Source organism: Eucyclogobius newberryi, unplaced genomic scaffold (genome assembly GCF_026437365.1).
Source record: "Eucyclogobius newberryi isolate DKJ021-1_F unplaced genomic scaffold, fEucNew1.0.hap1 SCAF_14, whole genome shotgun sequence".
In the NCBI taxonomy this organism is placed as follows: Eukaryota; Metazoa; Chordata; class Actinopteri; order Gobiiformes; family Gobiidae; genus Eucyclogobius; species Eucyclogobius newberryi.
This window is the reverse complement of record NW_027315768.1, coordinates 5,744,785-5,766,302: the sequence shown is the minus strand read 5'-3', so window position 1 is coordinate 5,766,302 and position 21,518 is coordinate 5,744,785. Positions and strand designations below refer to the sequence as shown.

General features: G+C 43.6%; 1 protein-coding gene across 1 annotated transcript in view; it reads left to right on the top strand.

Annotated features, from left to right (window-relative positions):
• The window catches only part of LOC140359340 (hyccin 2-like), a 61,344-nt gene extending 40,170 nt beyond the window's left edge, over positions 1-21,174 (top strand). The window contains exons 6-16 of the mRNA XM_072444221.1: positions 18-197; positions 4,523-4,603; positions 6,485-6,600; positions 10,027-10,122; positions 11,203-11,319; positions 15,429-15,516; positions 15,826-15,982; positions 16,090-16,116; positions 16,632-16,793; positions 20,158-20,761; positions 20,860-21,174. Of these exons, the coding sequence (XP_072300322.1) occupies positions 18-197; positions 4,523-4,603; positions 6,485-6,600; positions 10,027-10,122; positions 11,203-11,319; positions 15,429-15,516; positions 15,826-15,982; positions 16,090-16,116; positions 16,632-16,793; positions 20,158-20,756 (1,623 nt within the window). The 3' untranslated portion in view covers positions 20,757-20,761; positions 20,860-21,174. The remainder of the gene's footprint in view (positions 1-17; positions 198-4,522; positions 4,604-6,484; positions 6,601-10,026; positions 10,123-11,202; positions 11,320-15,428; positions 15,517-15,825; positions 15,983-16,089; positions 16,117-16,631; positions 16,794-20,157; positions 20,762-20,859) is intronic.
• Positions 21,175-21,518: the final 344 nt, after the last annotated feature.

Here is a 21,518-nt window from a genome sequence, read left to right as displayed (position 1 = left end):
GTCCTTGTGTGTTTTAGCTGTTGGAGCCCGTGTGTCACCAGCTGTTCGAGCTGTACCGCAGCTCTGAGGAGCGTCTGCGCCGCTTCACTCTGCAGTTCCTCCCTGAGCTGCTGTGGGTGTATCTGCGGCTCACGGCCAGTAGGGACCGCCAGAGCAACGGCTGCATCGAGGCCCTGCTGCTGGGCATCTACAACCTGGTGAGTACTGGAATCAACTTACTCAGGGCATGGGGTGGTCAGATTCTTCTGAGGCTGAGCAAAATAATATGTCTGTTTGCCGTAACCCGACCGACCCAGTACGAAACTAGCCGACTGATAAAAAAAATATCAGCATTTGTTGAAAAAACGTCAAAATCTTAGATTTTTAAATTATTTCGCCGACTCACCGACCGGTCTTTCCTAAACCGCTGTGTCGAATATTTTGATCACGCTGGTAAACCTATCTTTCTTCCCAAAGGACTGATAACGCACTGAGCATCGTATGTGCGTCTTCATATTCAATCTTCTGTAACAAAACAACGCGCATAAGTGTCGTTATATTGACTTTTTACAATTTCGTTCCCCTCTGTCGGCGCCACTAAACTGTCCATAGTACATGCCACGCTCTATCACGGTGACTTGATTTAAATTTGACTTACGGAATGCATTCTGGGATTGAAACACGCCCAGCAGCGTCATCACAGCAAACATGGTGGCGCCCGTGTCCCCCGCATGTTCCCCCCGCTCGCCTTCGCTACCAAAATAAAGGATAACGGCGTACAAAAGGTTGATTGAAATATCTTAAAATGGTGAGATTTAGTCTCCCTATCGGGTGGATCGAGACGTTTTCCGTCATTGACTGCTGAAGCCTGACCCCTGGTGGTCACTCCGAGTCAAAAAATGGCAATTTTTTTTTGCCTTCAAAGTAAAAAAATGAGAATTTGCCTACCGTCCGACCCACTTGAAAAATGTTGGCTCGGGTTACGGCAAACAGACAATTTATTTGGGGTAGCCTGATGAGAAGCTTTTTGGTCAATTTGTGAGAGCGAGGGACCGCACCGCTGGCGGCTTGTTGGGGCAAAGCAACCGCTCAACGTAAGCTGAAAATGGAGCCATGGAACACACATGAAGGGTTAGTTAGTTAACCCTTCATGTGTGTTCCACACCCTAACCCTAACCCAAGAGAGAGAGAGAGAGAGAGAAAGAGAAAGAGGAGGAGACGGGTAGACCCAGCGCCTCCTGTTATTCTCCACAAAGCTGTTTGTTGACGTGAGTCAAAGGAAAAGTTCTCAAATGTCACAAGCCCCGCCCCTGAGCGTTACCATGGAGTTCATCTCAGTAATGACTGATATAATACTTAACTCCCAGACTTCCCTCTCTCCAGACACTTCCAACTCCTCCGGGGAGCTCCTGAGGCATTCCCAGGCCAGACGAGAGACATACAAACATTACCTTTCTTTTTGCCATTACCGTATTTTCTGGACTATAAGTTGCACCTTTTTCCATAGTTCTGGCCGGGGGTGCGACTTACTTATACTTATATTTATACCTATATACTTATACTTGTACTTATACTCTAGTGCGACTTATACATGTTTTTTCCTTCTCTATTATGCATCTTTTGGCTGGTGCGACTTATACTCCGGTGCAACTTAAAATACGGTAATTGTGATTAATCGTAAAATCACAATATTTCCCATCACAATAATTGTGACTCTAAAATTTGATATCCTGACATTCAGATACTAAGATACTTAGGCCCTGTTTTATAACTCCCTGTGCTAAATTGCATGTATAAACATGTTGCAAGTGATTTACTATTGGACAATATTATTTCTGCCCCAAAACTGATATGTGAATGAGGCTATACCGCTGCTGTGTCTGGGACTATAGCCTACTCAATACGGATTTACAAGTGGGAAAATGTGACATGAACAAAGACATAAGAGTGTAAGAACAGGACTACGCCTGGACCCTTCCCGGACTTGGGCAATATTTTGCATTGTTTGTTTTGTTATTAGTTTTAAACAGTCTTTTGAGTGTCTTTTTGTTGACATCTCAAGTTTAGAGCTAAAAATCAAATTGTTTATAACAAACAAACTATATTTGGATCTCTGCCGTTTGCCACAGGACCACAGGAGTTTTGGCACCATCAACTGGTTGCAGAGGGGATTGCACACACAGCATGTTTAAAGCTGGCCTCTCACTTCTGGGTCTCAGCACGCAGTTGTACTGATTGTGATTAGACGGGAGAAATTCACAGAAGTTAAAGTTAAAAAAAAGCAGAGAAGATTCTCAGAGCCACGTAACAGATGAAGAAAACGTCTGTTATAGAGGAAATTCAGAGTGATTTTGACACTCGGAGGGAGAGGACTTTTTAACCAGGATTCATCAAACTAGTGTGAATGAAGCTAACTGCTACTCTAGGTGGGTTTTTGATAAGGAACAATGTTAGAACATGATTAAAAGCTCAAAAATATCAATTTAGCATAATATGTGTCCTTTATACCTATATTTTATGTAGGTTCCCAAATGCTACTTTTTTCACCCAAGATACACGTCTGCTGAAGGGCCAGATTAAGGATCTTTGAGGCCCTAAACTAAAAGAATACAAATGGCAATCTAAACTAAACAAACGTTTTTAATACAATGTGCAAATTTCACCAAACACAATCTTTAATGTAAAATGAATAACTAAGTGAGGGGTCCTGGGGGCTTCCCTGGGGAAAATATCCCTCTCTTCGCTTTGTGCTGAAGACAAAGGCTCCAACCAAATCATATGCTCTAAACTCTTTGTCAGGACTTTTCCATTGTTTTACTTTGCCTTCAGCCTATCAAGACTACATAAGGCCTTTTGAATGAATGACAACTTTGCACGCACAGAAAAGCTCCATACTCTAATTTCTCTTTTTCATCTTTTCTCTGTTACTATGAGACTATGATTGTTGTCAAATAACAACTGTTTTGTAGCTCGAGCGCAGCAAAACAAGATTTTGAAGTCGTGACAATTCCCAGTGACTTTGATTCGCTTGTGTGTGTTTTACTCCTTCTTTGCTGCTCCTAAACCCCAGCTGTTAACAGAAAAGGGGTGAGATCTTAGCCCAATGAGATCAAATAATTAAAACTATATTTTATGTTACATTGTGTTATTGTGAGAAACCTACAGCTGAGAAAAACATTGTCATTCAATCAATGCCACAAGAACCGGATGCACATTATGGGAGCAGTGTCACTCTCACACTTTCTAAACATTTGGAGCTGTAGCCACGTAAATGGACCCAACTCTTCTTGAGGCCCCCTGCAGGCCAAGGCCCTGGGCTGCAGCTTGTGCCTGATAAGACAGCCTTGATCTGCTGCTGGTCTGACAGTGTGTAGTGTGGGGAGAGCCCTGTAAATGGACAGAGAATGGATTTCATCCCAGGAATCCCCCTCAGGAGCACAGCCGTGTCAATATAAAGAGGCCCATGTCCCCAGCAGCACTCAGAGTATAACATGCATTATTATAATATGCATTATTTATGTCTTCAGATATACCATCCATATACACGGCCCATGGGCCGAGCTGTGAAAGCACTCAACTGGGCGGCTCACGTGAGAACTATCTGTGATATTCAGTGACTGGAGAACTTTTGCAATAACACACGGTAATAGATTTTGCAATGTGTTTCAAGGTCAGTTGAAATTTAAGTTGTGGTAAAACAAAATCCACAAAGCCAACAAAGCAAACAGCACTGCTCCCCTCAGGATGGTAATAACATCTATTTCTCCGTCAGTCTAGGATAAAAAAAAAAAAATACTAACGACTTGAGTATTCTATCCTGTGGTCCGTTGTTGGGCACTTGTTCGAAGAGCCCTAAAGGATAAACTGGTGAGGAATGAATACACCTGCTCACAAACTTACACGCTTCCTTAAAAAAACAAAAGGCGTCTTTAGGTTTGGACCGTGCAATTACTGTTCTCATATAAATCAAACTACTACTTTCTTTTACAAACTGCTTTCGTACTTAAGTGGTTTATGACTTGGATTGCACCTGAATATAATGTCATAAGATCAAGACATAATCCCTTTTTGCTCTATCTGTATAATAAGACTTTTGGTTTCTTACTGTGGATATTGTGTTCGCTGATGGGCAAGTATGTGCATGTTTATTGGAAGAAAACAAAATACAATCTTGTGTCTTGACCATGATTTGTCTTTGGCCCCAATTCTACTAATAATGCACATTTTCAAACCAATATTAAATGTTGAGTGGGTCCTCTCCAGTGAGCGAGCTGCAGTTCTAATAGTGAAAGATGCCACTTCTGCAGAGGCTTAGTCATGCATCCGGCTGATTGGAGTCAGATAATCAAGCATCACAGTGAAAGAGCAGCAGTAATAATCCCAGAGTCTTGTCTCGTCCATCAGGCTGAACTCAGATTGAAGCGCAGAGCATGTAATCTGGTGTAATCTGGCACCAAATTTGATTGAAGACAAAGGTGATTATCGATGATCCATAGTCACTGTGTGTGTGTGTGTTTGTGTGTGTGTGTTTGTGTGTTTGCAGGAGATAGTGGACAAAGATGGAAACAGCCGGCTCCTGTCCTTCACCATCCCCTCCCTGTCCAAACCCTCCATTTACCATGAGGTGGGTATTCTCTCTGTCTGTTTTGGGAGGATAGGTGTCAAAAACAGGTGACAAAAGGAACACCAACGCGTTTGGTGGCTAAATAAAAATGTAGCATCATCCTATCGTTTCTTACGTTTCGTACCTTATGCTTAGCGAATAGAGTTTCGTCGGAATATATACACACCAAACGTTGTGTGGAGAGATGCAACTTATATCTACCTGAAACACAAAACACCATCCAGTCTCCTCCAGTGCAGGGCCTTGTGTCTCAAAGTCTGCGTGTATGACAGGTTTTTACGATTTTATTTGGTGTATTTATACCTGCTGTACATATAAATTATAGTTTTACACCAATCGAGCAGGTATTTGTTTAGAAAATGTTGAAAAATCTGTTTATGCATAATTTACACAAAGAAACATTAAACATTTTTTAACATTATTCAACTAAATAATGATGCTTTCATATATTTTTTTTGTCAAATAAAATACATTTGAATTTTGGCCCAGTGTTTGCTGGGTAATTTCCTAGTATGATGTCATCAATACAAACAGGAATTGAAATTATAACCCTAACCAATGTGCTATTCTGGGATATATATATATATAATTTATTTATTTTTTGCAAAATTTTAAATATATTTATTTTAATTGCATTTTAGTTAAATGACTCATCCGACCTGTCAGAGGCACTTCTATAATATCCACATCCAGTCACAGCCAAACGAATAAAATGATCCAATCTTCACCATAATCCTCCCAAAGTGGTAAAAATGTAACAAAACGTGATGGATGTGCAGCACTGCCTTTGATAAAACAATGGCAGAAGGTCAAGCTCCCAATAAAACGTGAGAATTTGCGTATTCCTTTTAATCACAGTTACCAGACCAAGAATAATGAAATAAAGATCTATAACAATCCAAATGAAGAGTATTTTGATACAGACGGACAAACTCACACCAGGGAGAGTGGGACATTAGATTACAGCTGCTCCCTCTTGTGTTAAATGAGTTTTGTGTTTCGTGGAGGGAAACGGTTTGTACGTCACTCCAGTTCGTCCAAACGTTTCCAATTATAGAATGTGCTGAGTCGAACCAGCAAGACAAATCATTTCATTTGAATAAGACTAATGCATTTGGAAAGGGAAGTGTGCCTGAGGGCAGTGGTCAGAACGGAACTCTGTATTCAAGCATCAGACGTACCCATCTTGTGCTTTTTCTCATTTTTTATCTTATTTGGTCAAAGGCCTCGCCCTTATCTAATGTTTCCCTTTCATAGAAGTCTGCTGAGACTCTGGTTTCTATTATTTCTAACAGTTTGGTTACTTTTATATCTTCATGATACATGGGAGCCAACTAAGTTTTATCTAGGGCTTCAAAATATATCGCAATCGGAATGTGAACATATTGAATCGGAAAGACTGCAATTACTGTCATTCACAAACAACGAAATACCTTCCCGTGTAAATATGTACAAACTTGTAGAAAAAGGTTCAGTTATAGTCATCTGGAAATGAAGAGGCTGACAGCACGTTTACCTTGCTCAATATGAACAGGCTGTGGTCCTCAGTGTTGTGCTGGGCTCAGGTTGAAGGATGGCGGGGGGACAAACCTTGATCACTCTTTTCATACCTGAATATTACCTGTAGGAGCTTAGTCAATTGAATTGCTCTGCCGCACGGAGGAGGAAGGGTGGTGAGGTTGTCATGCTCCACCGCTGACAGACAACTTACCTTTTACGCAGGGACTCGCAGCTCGCCGGGACAACGAGCACGATGCACTTGTAGACTTTTGCAGCTCTTGGTTCGCGGGTGTTTTTTTTGTAATTTTTTTTTGTAAAAGGCTTTGACCGACTGCGATCGCGGCGCAGAGCTGAATCCAAGTAACTTGTTTCCTTTTGCAGCCGTCCTGCCTGGGCTCCATGGCTCTGACAGAGGGGGCGCTGTGTCAACACGACCTGATCCGAGTGGTCTACAGTGGCCTGCACCCTCAGAGGGAGACCTTCACTGCTCAGAACAGGTGGGGACATGGAAGGGTGGGTTTTGATGTTTGCATCTTCTTCATTTTTGATGCAAATGGGGAGATTTTTGGCTGAGAGAATTATCTTATCTATAAAAACTCTGCACAAAAATGCTCAATTTACTTTCATTATAAACAGTATTTTAAAGCTGCCATCACACAAAGTATAAAGCATGCAATATCATGTGTATGTTTACAGAATCCTCTTCCTTGAAGATAGCGTCCTGACATATTTTTGGGATGACCTTATATGGCCAGTGGTAGAAATTCATGTCATTTTCATTTAGGGAGATTGGGTTTTATTATTCTGTATAAGTGAGGAATGTTTATCATCGAGAGTGTGAGCCGTTCTGTGAATCAAGTACTATTAAATAACCTTTGCTTTTCTCCTGAGTGAATCCTGGTGGTTTGGTTATTGCTTACAGAGCTAAAAACCCTCAAATGATTTCCCAGGGGACATTTAATTGTAAAGACCTAGATAGCTTCTTCACATTGTACTGCAACATCTATACTGCCGTTTATTTTTCATGGCAAATACAATAATTGACTTTTTTTTGTGGCCGTTGGAATAATTTATGTGTCTATAGGTTATGGAAACCAAAGCAATCTTTAGTCAATGCAACTAACCAACAAAACTGTTACTTAAATTCTACCCATTTTCTACTGTCTTCAAATATTCCTTATACAATCCACTTTATTTCTATAGCACATTTTATAAACAAAGCTGTTTCCAAAGTGCTGCACATAGAGAAATAATATCAGCAATTTAAAACAATAAATAAAACCATAAAATAATATACAAACCATAAAACATAGACCAACAGCACTAAAAACACAGAACATATAATGCATTTTGGTTCTGCCTCTACGCCACGTTTTCACATCTCTTCATGAAATGTTGGGTTTTGATCTTGTTGTTTGATGCATTATGCACAGATCTTTAGGGGAAAGCTTGCTAATGTCGGCTCAACATATACAGTAAGTAATCATCACTTTTCATACGGCGGTTTATCACAAGATCAGGTTAGTTTTTGGTGATAAATTATTATTTTATTTATTTGTATCAGCTTTTTGCCATTTTGTTCTCACTCGAGTACGCGCTTATCCAATCATCTCACACAAAAGCATTCAAGGATCCGAATGCGAGCCAGCGCGCTCTGGGAGCTAGTACCACTTGCAGCCCCCTCTTTCCCCGGCACGGCTCACTTACGACAGTGTAGACACTTTCAGACCACCCAGAGCCGCTCCAACCTTAATTCTCATTCAAGAAATTTTGAGCCTTTATGTAATTATGATGGCACTCAGGTAGAAGTGTCCGAGAGCTTTTGCTGTCCGCATATTATAAGATAAGATAAGATATTCCTTTATTGTCCACACATGGGGAAATTTCATTGTTGCAACGCAGGTAGATACAGAGGAAAAGGACAGATAACTTATAGGAAGTTTAAAAAATCTTAATAGAAAAACAAAAACTCCTATAGACAAAACATCTCATTCCTTAATAAGGAATGGAGGGGAAAAAATAAAGATAAAATAAAATAAAAACGGCTAGCATAAGACAAAATAATACTAATAATAATGGTAAAATAAACACTCTTATTTACATCAGTTATATGCACATGAATGTGACATCAGTATTGCACGTGTTCAGGACTAACAGTGTTTGTTATAAAGTCTGACAGCAGCAGAAGGAAAGACCTGCGAAACCTTTCCTTCACACAGCGAGGGTGGATCAGTCTCTCACTGAAGCTGCTCTCCAGAGCGGACAGATTTCTAAAGTGAATCTTTTCTGCTGTTTTTAAGTATATGAATTATCACAACTCGTTCTTTACATGTCTCCCGTCTAATCACGATTGGCTACCCAGCATCTCCAAGAAAACTACATTTTGTATTTTTAGTTCTAATACATGAGATGCCAAACTAAAGGTACTCAACGGCATGTTTAAAGGCTAATAACAATACAAATTATGCATACTATTTGTCCTATTTGTTTATTATCGACATACAAATGATACACAATACCATGTTTTTTTGCTGTACCAGAGGTAAACATTACAGCATAAAAAGAAAAGGTCCGAGAATAGGACCCTGGGGGACTCCATAGTGATTCTAACACAATCTTAGCATTGCTATTATTCACCACTTAGAGTTTATTAACGCTTTAACACAACTTTCAGAGTTTGAGTGGAGTTTGAGCAACGTGCCACTGCTAATAATAACTAGCATGCTAACAGAACCAGCATTATAGTTAGAGCTTGGACTCAATTACATTCAATTCAAGCGTCTACAGCTAATTAGTTAAAAGTGCACTATGTAATGTTTTATGTGGTCTACCACCTGCTTGTCTCCATGGTCTTATGTTTCATGTATAACATTAATCTTACCAATCTTGCATTTATTCAATTACAAACATTTTTATTGCTAAATAATTCTATGCCCTGTTGCGTCACCTGCTAGTCTCCATAGAAAAGTTTAATGCCATGCTGTAGAATATTCCAGGCAAAGCTGTAAAACAGCATTCTTCCTTCATTTGTCCAGGAGTGATCATTGTAACAACATTCATTTTATCTGCTGTCAATTTTGGCCTTTTAAAAAATATATGTTTATTGTTATAAAGGTATATTCTTCAATTAGGGCAGTTGTAGTCAACTAGTCATTCATTTTCATTGTACATTGAGAATTTTGAAATACATTACCAACTATTTGGACCATAGTGACTAAAGGGGGGACTAAAGGGGGGTCACACCGCAGCGTCCAATTTGCGCCCGACGCAGGAGTTGAACGCCTGTACGTTTGAAGGTCGACGCCTTGGATGTCCACATAGACTCTGAATGTAAACTGGACGCTTTGGACGCCGCGGTCTGAACAGGACTTAAAGGCTTCTAGATAGAGAATATGTCCAAATAATCTGTATTATGGATGAAAATCTGAAATAGTTTATTCTTTTTTTGACATTTTCATTTTATAATGCCATTGTCTTTGTTATAAAAAAAGGTCTTTTCATCTGTGTTTTAGAGTCTGTATAGTCCAGAATTGTAATTAATTATTTGAATGATCAAAATGCAAAACAATTATTTCTTTTCGTTGACTTCTCACAGACACAAACACACCAGGACGCACACACACACACACGCACACGCACGCACGCACGCACAACACACACACACATGCACAAACAAACACACACACTCACACACACGCAAACAAACATGCACACACACACACACACACAAACAAACACGCACACACAAATGTACGCACACACACATGCACACACATACACACAAACAAACAAACAAACATGCGCACACACAAACATACTCAAACACACACACACTGAAACATTACAACTTGTATATCCTGTCCACAAAAACAACTAAAGCCTTTGTACTTCTGTGTAATATTTGACTGATGTTTCTTCCCAAGATTTGAGGTGCTGTGCTTCCTGATGCTGTGCTACAACTCGGCTGTGGTCTACATGCCTCTCTCCTCCTACCAGTCTGTCTGCAGAATGAGCTCACGGTAGCTACGTTTGTCTTTTCACCTCCTTCCTGTTGCTGGTCACAGTGTGGTGCCCCAAATAAAACTGGTAACCACGGCAGGGACAGAGGGTTTTTTAGATCAACATGTCATACTTGTATCAGGCTTTTACATACTGCACCTTTTGCTGGCAACAGTCGGACACAACCCTAAAGAAAAACAAAAAGACCTACAGCAATTTAGCAACGTGAAGCTAACTGCTATTGTGAACGGCACCGAGCATTGATGATGTTTGTTCCACGTTTGTTCAGTGGCAGCGAAGGATATGGAGTGTCCCTCACAGAGAGCAGACAGCCTAGAGTCTAGTCACACAGCAAACAATGTAGAGCACCCCCCCCAGATCAGGTACTCACTTCCTCCATCCTCAGCAACATCTAGACTCTTGACAGTCTATTAGAAGAGTTACATTTTCATTTCAGCATTCATTTCATTTTATAGACAAGATGTAGTATTAGTGCCCAGTATATCAACTAGATTCTCTCCCACCACACCCGGCGGTACAAGCTCCTTGCACAGTTCACAGGGAGGGGGCATGACATTCCCTCCCATCATACAGGGGACTCAGGACTGTGGAGGACACGCCTATTCACCGGAGCACACACTTCCTGGTTTGGAGCAAAGTGACCCCATTGGACGCCACATGACCTGGATTTACAGGCCTGTGGTTTAGTGCGACATCTACTGGCCAGAACACCCACAAAAAACAACAAAACATTTTACACTGTGCCCCTTTAACTATAAAAATAATAAACCAATATGTAAAAGTCATGACTTTAAAACAAGGTTTAGGGCTAATTTTTGCTAATGATAATTTGAATGAATTGATTGATGTCACAATTGAGTCAAAGCAAATAGTTGAAGTCCCAGTGCACTGTATACATGTAACCCACCTTGAGGGTTAGAGAGCAGATCATTTGCATCAGTGTATTAGCTCTTGTCTCCCTGACCTTTGACCTATTCCTGATCCGAACGCACACTTGGCACACTTGGCCTTCTGTAATGGTGACAGTGTTGATGAGGTTATATTACCTGTAATGTGTTTGTGTTGTGTTTTGTCCCCAGGCTAAGCGTGTGTGGTTTCCCCCGGCAACAGCAGAAGCACTGGAGAGAGCCATGTAACCGCGTCCTGCTCGACCCAGAGTTCATGGTGCAGATGCTCACTGCCGTCTATCACGCCATGTACGTACACACACGTTTATTAGCATAACAAAATGTATTGTTGCCTCCTCGTACTATTCCTGTTTGGGCTCAGTATGGCAAAAACTATCACTTTCCACAAACAAATTATTTTAAATTGAATTGAATTTTTTATTTTTTTTCCATCCATCCATCCATTTTCTGCCGCTTTATCCGGGGCCGGGTCGCGGGGGCAGCACTCTGAGCAGGGACTCCCAGACTTCCTCCTCCCCAGACACTTCCTCTAACTCCTCCGGGGGGATCTCGAGGCGTTCCCAGGCCTGGGTCTTCCCCGGGGCCTCTTTCTGGTGGGACATGCCTGAAACACCTCCCGAGGGAGGCGCCCCGGAGGCATCCGGAACAGATGCCCGAGCCACCTCAGCTGGCTCCTCTCGACGTGGAGGAGCAGCGGCTCTACTCTGAGCTCCCCCCGTGTGGCCGAGCTCCTCATCTTATCTCTAAGGGAGCGCCCAACCACACGCCGGAGGAAACTCATTTCGACCGCTTGTATTCGCGATCTTGTTCTTTCGGTCACTACCCAAAGCTCTTGACCATAGGTGAGGTCAGAACGTAGACCGACCGGTAAATAGAGAGCTTTGCCTTTCGGCTCAGCTCCCTCTTTATCACAACGGTCCGATGCAGCGACTGCATCACTGCAGCCGCTGCACCGATCCGCCTGTCGATCTCACGCTCCATCCTTCCCTCACTCGTGAACAAGACCCCGAGATACTTGAACTCCTCCACTTGGGGCAAGGACACCCCACCCACCTGGAGAGGGCAAGCCACCTTTTTCCGGTCGAGGACCATGGCCTCGGATTTGGAGGTGCTGATTCTCATTCCAGCCGCTTCACACTCGGCTGCAAACCGTCCCAGTCCAGCTGCAGGTCCGGATTTGATGGAGCCATCAGGACAACATCGTCTGCAAACAGCAGAGATGAGATCCTGTGGTCCCCAAACCGGACACCCTCCAACCCCTGACTGCGCCTAGAAATTCTGTCCATAAAAACTATGAACAGAACCGGTGACAAAGGGCAGCCCTGGCGGAGTCCAACATGCACTGGGAACAAGTCTGACTTACTGCCGGCAATGAACACAGCTCCTGCTCCGATCATACTGGAACCGAACAGCCCTGAGCAAAGGGCCCCGGACCCCGTACTCCCGGAGCACCCCCCAAAGGACACCCCGAGGGACACGGTCGAAAGCCTTCTCCAGATCCACAAAGCACATGTGGACTGGTTGGGCAAACTCCCATGACCCCTCGAGCACCCGATGGAGAGTATAGAGCTGGTCCAGTGTTCCACGACCGGGACGAAAACCACTCTGCTCCTCCTGATTCCGAGGTTCAACTACCGGTCGGATTCTCCTCTCCAGTACCTTGGAATAGACCTTACCCGGGAGGCTGAGGAGTGTGATCCCTCTGTAGTTGGAACACATCCTCTGGTCCCCCTTCTTGAACAGAGGGACCACCACCCCGGTCTGCCAGTCCAGAGGCACGGTCCCCGCCACCACGAGATGTTGCAGAGACGTGTCAGCCAAGACAGTCCTACAACATCCAGATACTTTAGGTACTCAGGGCGGATCTCATCCACCCCCGGAGCCCTGCCACCGAGGAGTTTGCGAACAACCTGAGTGACTTCAGCTTGGGTGATGGATGAGCCAGCCCCTGAGTCCCCGGTCTCTACTTCCTCTTCGGAAGACGTGACTGAGGGATTAAGGAGATCCTCAAAGTATTCCTTCCACCGTCCGACGACATCCCCAGTCGAGTTGTTGGTGAAGCACTGCTTCCCTCTCCTGAGGCGCCGGACGGTTGAGCTGGGGGGCTATAAGCAAGCCCACACCAGCCCGCCGCCTCTCCCCGCGGGCAACACCAGAGAAGTGGAGCGTCCAGCCCCTCTCGAGGAGATGGGTTCCAGAGCCCAAACTGTGCGTGGAGGTGAGGCCGACTATATCTAGTCGATATCGCTCAACCTCCCGCACAAGCTCAGGCTCTTTCCCTCCCAGCGAGGTGACATTCCATGTCCCCAGAGTTAGTCTCTGTGTTTGGAGATCTGGTTGCCGAGGCCCCTGCCGTCGACTGCCGCCCAGATCTCTCTGCACCGGCCCCTTATGGATCCTCCTGCGGGTGGTGGGCCCACGGGAGGGCGGCCCCACGTCGCTCCTTCGGTCTGTGCCAGGCCGGGCCCCGTGGGGTAAGACCCGGCCACCAGGCGCTCGCCATCGAGCACCCATCCCAGGCCTGGCTCCAGGATGGGGCCCCGGTGACACCGATCCGGGCGACGTAAACGGCCTTGTTCTTTTTGTCATCATAGGGGGCTTGTTATAACATAGTTTGATCATCACAAACATACTTGAAGTTTTATTTAGCTTCATTCACAGGTTATGTTGTCTCTGCTCTTTCTCTGAGGGGAGTGTCTACAGAGCCGCCGCGCGCGGCCAAAACGGCATGGGTTTTTTGTGCCGCGGCTCCTGAAACTGCTGGGCTATTTGACTGCGCCGGGTTAGACCGCGCCGGGTTAGGGTTAAGGTTAGGGTTAGCCATGAGGCTATATGGCCGTGCCGCGGCTCCTGAAACTGCTGGGTTATTTGACCGCGCCTTCTCTGAGCCTCACAAAAGCACTTGGTTACATTTCTAAGATTTGTGACATCAAAGGTAGCAATCCGCAAGTCTTCTGTGCTGTTTTTAAGTCCATAAATCATCACCAGACTCATCCTGAGCATTTCTGCATCAAATCACTTTCATTACAATGAAAGCTAGCTTTAGTTTATTTCCCTACCGTAATTTCCTCGCTGCCAGTAGATGGCACGCTACAACATTGCAACATTAAATTCTGATGAGAGAATGCATACCCCAAAGCAAAGGTACCGGTACAAGAGCATGTTAAAGGACAATCACCATAAAAATAGTCAGTGCTGGAGAGAATACTTCGCCCAGGTAGGTTCCATAGCAAAAGAAAATTGAATTGTGTCGACTGACAGCTTCTTCAATTCCTTCAGTCCAGGCACTGAACAAGCTTCTTGGATGAGTTTATAAAGCATATTCACTCTTAAAATGTGTGTCCAGTGGACCAATTTATACGTTTTCTTTAGCTACTGTTTGTATTTGTGTTTATTTATCACAGATTGGAGAATGACAAATTGCACATAAATGCAACATTGAGCTGTGTTTTCTATTTTCACAGTGTTTGTTTGAAGCCTAAATTACGTGATGAAATAGTGCAATGTTTTCCTTTGATTTTAGGAAAGTACGATAACTGTATTCTCAATACCACCAAATGAAAGTGTGACTTTGTGTGCTGCGCTGTGAGTTCAAATCTAACTCTGTCCTGTTGAATAAAGCCTATGGACCAGAGAAACCAGCAGGCCCAGTGTTGTCACGTCTGTGCTCATGTGTGTCTGTGTTGTGCTCATGTGTGTCTGTGTTGTGCTCATGTGTGTCTGTGTTGTGCTCATGTGTGTCTGTGTTGCGCTCATGTGTGTCTGTGTTGTGCTCATGTGTGTCTGTGTTGTGCTCATGTGTGTCTGTGTTGTGCTCATGTGTGTCTGTGTTGTGCTCATGTGTGTCTGTGTTGTGCTCATGTGTGTCTGTGTTGCGCTTATGTGTGTCTGTGTTGCGCTCATGTGTGTCTGTGTTGTGCTCATGTGTGTCTGTGTTGTGCTCATGTGTGTCTGTGTGTCTGTGTTGTGCTCATGTGTGTCTGTGTTGTGCTCATGTGTGTCTGTGTTGTGCTCATGTGTGTCTGTGTTGTGCTCATGTGTGTCTGTGTTGTGCTCATGTGTGTCTGTGTTGTGCTCATGTGTGTCTGTGTTGTGCTCATGTGTGTCTGTGTTGTGCTCATGTGTGTCTGTGTTGTGCTCATGTGTGTCTGTGTTGTGCTCATGTGTGTCTGTGTTGTGCTCATGTGTGTCTGTGTTGTGCTCATGTTTGTCTGTGTTGTGCTCATGTGTGTCTGTGTTGTGCTCATGTGTGTCTGTGTTGTGCTCATGTGTGTCTGTGTTGTGCTCATGTTTGTCTGTGTTGTGCTCATGTGTGTCTGTGTTGTGCTCATGTTTGTCTGTGTTGTGCTCATGTGTGTCTGTGTTGTGCTCATGTGTGTCTGTGTTGTGACTGGCAGATACAATGGAGAGTGGGAGATGGGGCGCGAGGCTCTGGAGGATGTCCTTTACCGGGCTCAGCTGGAGCTCTACTCAGAGCCACTACTGGTAAGACAGGCTCCAGAACGTCTTTAAGCCATCATGACAAGCCCCGCCCACGTCCTGTATGTAGTTGTGATTATTTTTAAAATGAAGACTCTGAGAAACACATGTAGCATTCTAAAATGTCTCATAGCCACTTTGAAAAAAAACATGAAACCATGTTTAATGACAATCTGTTCAGCAGTTTTGAAGTCACTGGACCTGTTTCTATTACTAAGCCATTTTAGATCAATATTGTAGTTTACACTAAACAACATGTAAAATTACAATCTACTTAATAATACGTCTCCTCTAATGAAAATCTTTGTCTGTCAGCTGGGGAACGCCATGAAGAACTCCCTCCCGGACAGTGCCCCGGACGATCCTCGGGGGCGCAAGGTTCTGCAGGTGGAGGTGACCCCCACCATCAGCCGCATCTCCATCTCCGCCATCACCACTGCCTCCATACGGCGCCACCGCTGGAAGAGAGAGGGTATTGCAGCCACTCAACCACCACCATTTTTACACCAAGAACATGTAAAGACAGGGATTTTGTAGACTCTGTTTGGCTCTTCTAAGCCTGTACCTCTTTTTAATCAGTGATGGCCCACATGAAGGAGATCTTGGGTGAGATGAGTATAATGTGGATGTTCTGTTGCAGCAGTGAGAGGAATAACAGGCACCATTAGCACTGGTTCAATGGTGTTTGATGTCAGTGCCTCTGTGTTCATACAGTCCTGTCTCTCACTGCTCCTCACTGCTTTCCTGTCCTGTCTCTCCTCTGTTGTCCCCGGTGAAAATGGTAGTAGAGGAACTTTGCAAACTTTAGACAAACTTGTGACAAAATGGTGCTTTATCCTTTCTCCGATTATTGAGACAAAATAGATAAAAAAAATTAAGGTTGAGACGCTGAAAATGTAGTCAGATTTTTAGTTGCCAGGTAATATGAGAGAATAAACAATGGGGGAGAAAAAGGTCAATCCTCTGACTCTTTAGCAGGAGTCTTATATTTGCCGAGTCCGGGTGAATCCTCTGACTCTTTAGCAGGAGTCTTATATTTGCTGGGTCCGGGTGAATCTTCGGGCTCCTCTCCGTCTGCTCCACTAAAGCTGCACATCTGCTCGTCTCTTGTTGACTCTCAGATGGTTTTGACCTCTCAAGCGAAGCAGAGTTCAGCCTCATCGTCAATCCTCCTACTAGTGACCATCAGCCGGGCCCCTGGGAGCGCGTCGGGGAGCGGAGAGGCCGGGCCCCCAGCCAGCACAGCAGCAGTAGCAGCATCATTCCCCCCATCACACTCGAGGGTAGGGCTCCGAGCGCAGGGGCCCACAGCACATAGGGCCCCGGACTGTCGGCCCCTTAACCAGTCATGCTCCTCTTCTCCCGCACCTGAGGGGACAACTACAGCTTTACATGTGGCTGCTGTTGCTTCTTGCCCCAGTCTTTAACCAGGGTTCCCACAAACTAGTTAGACTAAACAATGATGTCTTCCCCGTCCCTAAATCCTTTACCTTCACCTTGTTTAGCCGGGCTGACATTTTTAGTCATGGTTCTTTTGGATTTCTGACAGAAGAACATACCAGAACAAATAATTTAATAATCATTTGCTTTGGTTGTGACAAGTAAAGGTTAATGATATTATATGATTATTATTATATATTTATGAATACTTTGTAGATATTGGTGATATAAATGCACAAATTCATTGTTTTCTGAAAGTGTAATTTACTCTTCAAACATTGTGGGAACCCTGCTTAACTCCTCCAGCCTGCAAACCCCGGTGTAGAATTGACTAACCCCTTTTGGGTGTGACAGAGGTTTTCCTCTGGGCCGTCCTGCATGGGCATCATCGCATCATACTGGTCTCCCCTCTCGCCTCCTTCTACATCCTCCTGACCGTTCCCCTTGTCACTCACTGAGCCCGGCCCAGCCTGCCACTGGACTTCTTCTCTAATGTCTCCTCTATATCTTTCTTAAACGTCGGAAACGTCTCTTGGGCGTTATCCCTGGGTTTACAAAGAAGCTGTTTTATTTTCATCTTCCAGCTCAGTGAGTGAGAATGACTCCTCCATCATGCATGGGCCAATGCCACGGCAAACTCGGACACCTTCTGCCTTAAATGACCATCTTTAACACTAAAACAGCTGTAGGGACTTAGTTCTTACACAATGAGGGATCGTATCTCTACTGCCCATTTTGTCCTTCTAAATGTCTAACACGTTTGTTTCCTCACCATCAGTGTGCCATTCTTTACATGTCTCATGTGCCTGTGGTGCAAATGTATTTCACAATTATTTTATTTTATTATTATTATTTTATTTTTATTATAATGTATTTGAAAATATGTTTTTATATTTAATAGTGTTTTTTGTAATGTATTACATTTGATGAATATACTCCACATGATTGTGACCAAAGCATATGTTATCTACATAGAGTTTCAAACGGCTCTACAACTATACTATGTATTCATCTGTTATTTTGTGCTGGTAAGTTGGTTTATTGCATAGTGAAGGCAGGTATGACACATAGTTAGCTTATAAAGTACATATAAGCTGTCCCATTGATGTGTCCTGTGGGTAATGGAGCAGCATGTGTGGCGTGCATGTGCCCTGTCCTTCTGATGATGATTCTGCATGACAGTCACACTAAACACTACTGGCCTGTATCTTCTCCTAATAACATTCTTTTAAGCGTACTTCATTAATTTATCATTCTTTTCTTTTTCAGCTGAACGATAAAGTCATAAGAGATCTTATTGTAAAATATGAACGTCTACATGGGATGAAATGGGAATATAATCTTTATTCAAGTTAGAATCAGAATCAGAAAGGTTTATGTCCATTGCCAATGAACAGAATTATTAAATATAGGAACTTGCTTTGGTGATTTGGTGCAACATAAAACAATGAACAATGATAATTAGTTTGACTAGTTTAGATTTATTGACCTTTTTATAATTGGACAAAATTTGTTTTCTTGGAGATAATATTGCTTTGTCTAGATATTTCCACAGTATTGCATTAAACTATCTCAATGCAGACAAGCAGGTGACACCACCAGGCCAAAGCCCACTTACAATAAAAATGCATGTTTTTTAAGATATTTGTGAGCAATAAAATCCCTTTGAATAAATGTTACGTTTAAAGAAGACATATTGTGCTATTATATTGATCTAATGCTTATTAATAGAAACAGGTCTACTGACTTTCTGTTCAAAACTTCCGGACTGAGAAGCTCTGCCTCTTCATAGTGACATTTCACTGAATTTTATGTGTTCAAAGATCTGAATAATCCAGTCAGATTTCTTGTTAAATTGATTTTTATTCCACCCAGAGGAGTCACAGTTGTATGAAGATACTTACCTGCTCTCTGGTGGCGCAATTGTGTATTACATGTATTTTCATTAGACAAAGCAAAAAAAGCATATCAGGCGAAATGTTTTGACTTGGTTAATTATTTAGTGATGGTTAATCATGAACACTCCTAGTAACCTGTGTGTTAACATGGAGATACAGTAGATACGTTCAATGCCATTACTGTGGATCATTCCAGGAAAATCAGGTGAAGTAGCCACCACTAGAAAATTATCATATTGGACCTTTTAATATTCTGCAGAGTTTTAACTTGTGTAGATATTCATTCAAGTGATGGTTTTTCTTTATTTTCTTGTTTAAGAATGAGGTAGAGTTCCCCAGAGGCTGGAGCGCTGATCCTGTTTATTAGATAGACTGTGGAAATCAGCGTGTGCTTGTGGAGAGCATGTTATCGTGCCGACTCTTTCCAAGTGGAAATCGATGAGAACCCGGTCACAGCGTTACAGCTCAGGGGCATCGGACTATTGGATTGTCCACGTGTTTGTGCACTGACTTAATGAACCTCTGTGCTTCACAATACTGTACACTGAGCCACACTGGGCTCACATTCAACTGGTTGTCATGCTTTCTGTGGTCTGCTTTGAAATTGGTTTTACCATGGTTACATTAAGAATAGAGCGACAACAAAAATCACAATCTGATCAAAATTTTAATATTTATTATAATTAATAATACTTATAATAGTTATAATTGCCAACCTGTTATTGTTTTTTTTTTTTAAAGAAGAAAATCAAATATACTGTGCATTGAGGACTGAAATTGAAAACATCATACAAATCTGAAATAAACGATATTACAAATTACACATCATTTGTAAATGTTTAAGGCCCATTTTAAAGGACATATTATGGTTAAGTCATTTCTTGAACTTTTAATCATGATTTATATCATCGTTCCGTCACCAAAAACATAATTAGCTTCATTCACGCTTTGATAAATCCTGTTTAGTAAGTCCTCTCCTTCTGAGTCTCAGATCACACACAGAAACACTCTATTCGATATTTCTTACTTCATGTCCAATAACAACACAAAAATTCCATAATATTTGTCTTTCAGCTTCAGTCAAACCAATCTTTAATTAAGACCAGCAACAAGAGGACCTTTTACTCCACAATGTGAAGGTTTCATAATACTAGTTTTATATAACATGGCTTTATGTGGACAGTCACCCAAACAACGTTTCAATGTCCTAAAGGATCATTTACTGAGTGTATTGGTTAAACCTGTAAATACTTTAGGCCTGACTCTCTTCTTCTGTGTGTTCTGTCCATCTCTGCTCTGTTCTCTGCAGAGGCTGATGGGATGAGCGGTGGAGAAGACTCCTTCAACGTCAACGATCCAGACGAGGGCTTCTCCTCAGGGGCGTCCAACAGCAGCCAGCCTAGCGCCACCAAGTCCAGCTCCAAAGCAGCCCAAAAGGGAAGCAGCAGCTTTAAGAAGGCCATCAGTGCACGGCTGTCCCGAGACAAGGAGCGTGAGCATGAGAAGGAGAGGGAGAAGGAGAAGGAGGAGTGTGCTCAGAGGCGCCATCAGAGGCTGCAGACGCCTCCCGGCAGCATCGACGTGGACACCATCCAGCTGAGCCCCATCAAAAAGCACCTGAGCTTCCCCGCGGGGCTTGTACGGACGGGCAGCACGTCCTCCAGCAAGTCCTTCGACTGCACGAGCCTGAAGCTGAACGGCGGCGCAGAGGAGCGTGGGCAGGCATCCGGGGGGTCGCACAGGGACGTGGGCTTGGCCAGTGGAGGTTCCCGCCGTCACTCCACCATCAGCCTGCAGGAGGAGCGTCTGGGCCGGGCCGAGGACCAGGAACTGCTGTCACCCGGAACTCCTCTGACCAAACAGTCACGCTCCCCCAGCTTCAACATGCAGATCATATCACAGGTCTGAAGGAGGCCGAAGGGAGCAGGGCTGGACAGACCAGACCAGACTGACCAGATCGGACTCCAAACCCACAGTTTTGAGGGAGCAGGACCGGGCTCCAAACCCACAGGTCTGAGGGAGCAGGACCGGGCTCCAAACCCACAGGTCTGAGGGAGCAGGACCGGGCTCCAAACCCACAGGTCTGAGGGAGCAGGACCGGGCTCTAAACCCACAGGTCTGAGGGAGCAGGACCGGGCTCCAAACCCACAGGTCTGAGGGAGCAGGACCGGGCTCTAAACCCACAGGTCTGAGGGAGCAGGACCGGGCTCCAAACCCACAGGTCTGAGGGAACAGGACCGGGCTCCAAACCCACAGGTCTGAGGGAGCAGGACCAGGCTCCAAACCCACAGGCTCCTCTGTCCAAGCCAAGTCCACACATTTACAGTTTACATTAAGGAGATGTCAATCTATTTAGTTGAGTTTTCTTATAAATTCTTCCAGCTAAACGGCACAAACTTGGAAGTGGGAAAGAGTTTAAAGGTTTCATTGAGCTGATTAGCTATGTCAAATTTTTAACAATAGATGAAATAGTCATTATGTTCTTGAATAATAGTCTTATTTTTGTCATTAGTCTTCCCATAACTGATCATTGCTGTCACCATACTAACATTTGACATTCTATACTAAGGAATAGGCTCAATGTTCGTTATAATTTTTGCTAGCACAATCATTAAAATAATCAAGCTTAAGAACTTATAAAACTGTTTCAGGAAAGGTCAGATGTCAAGT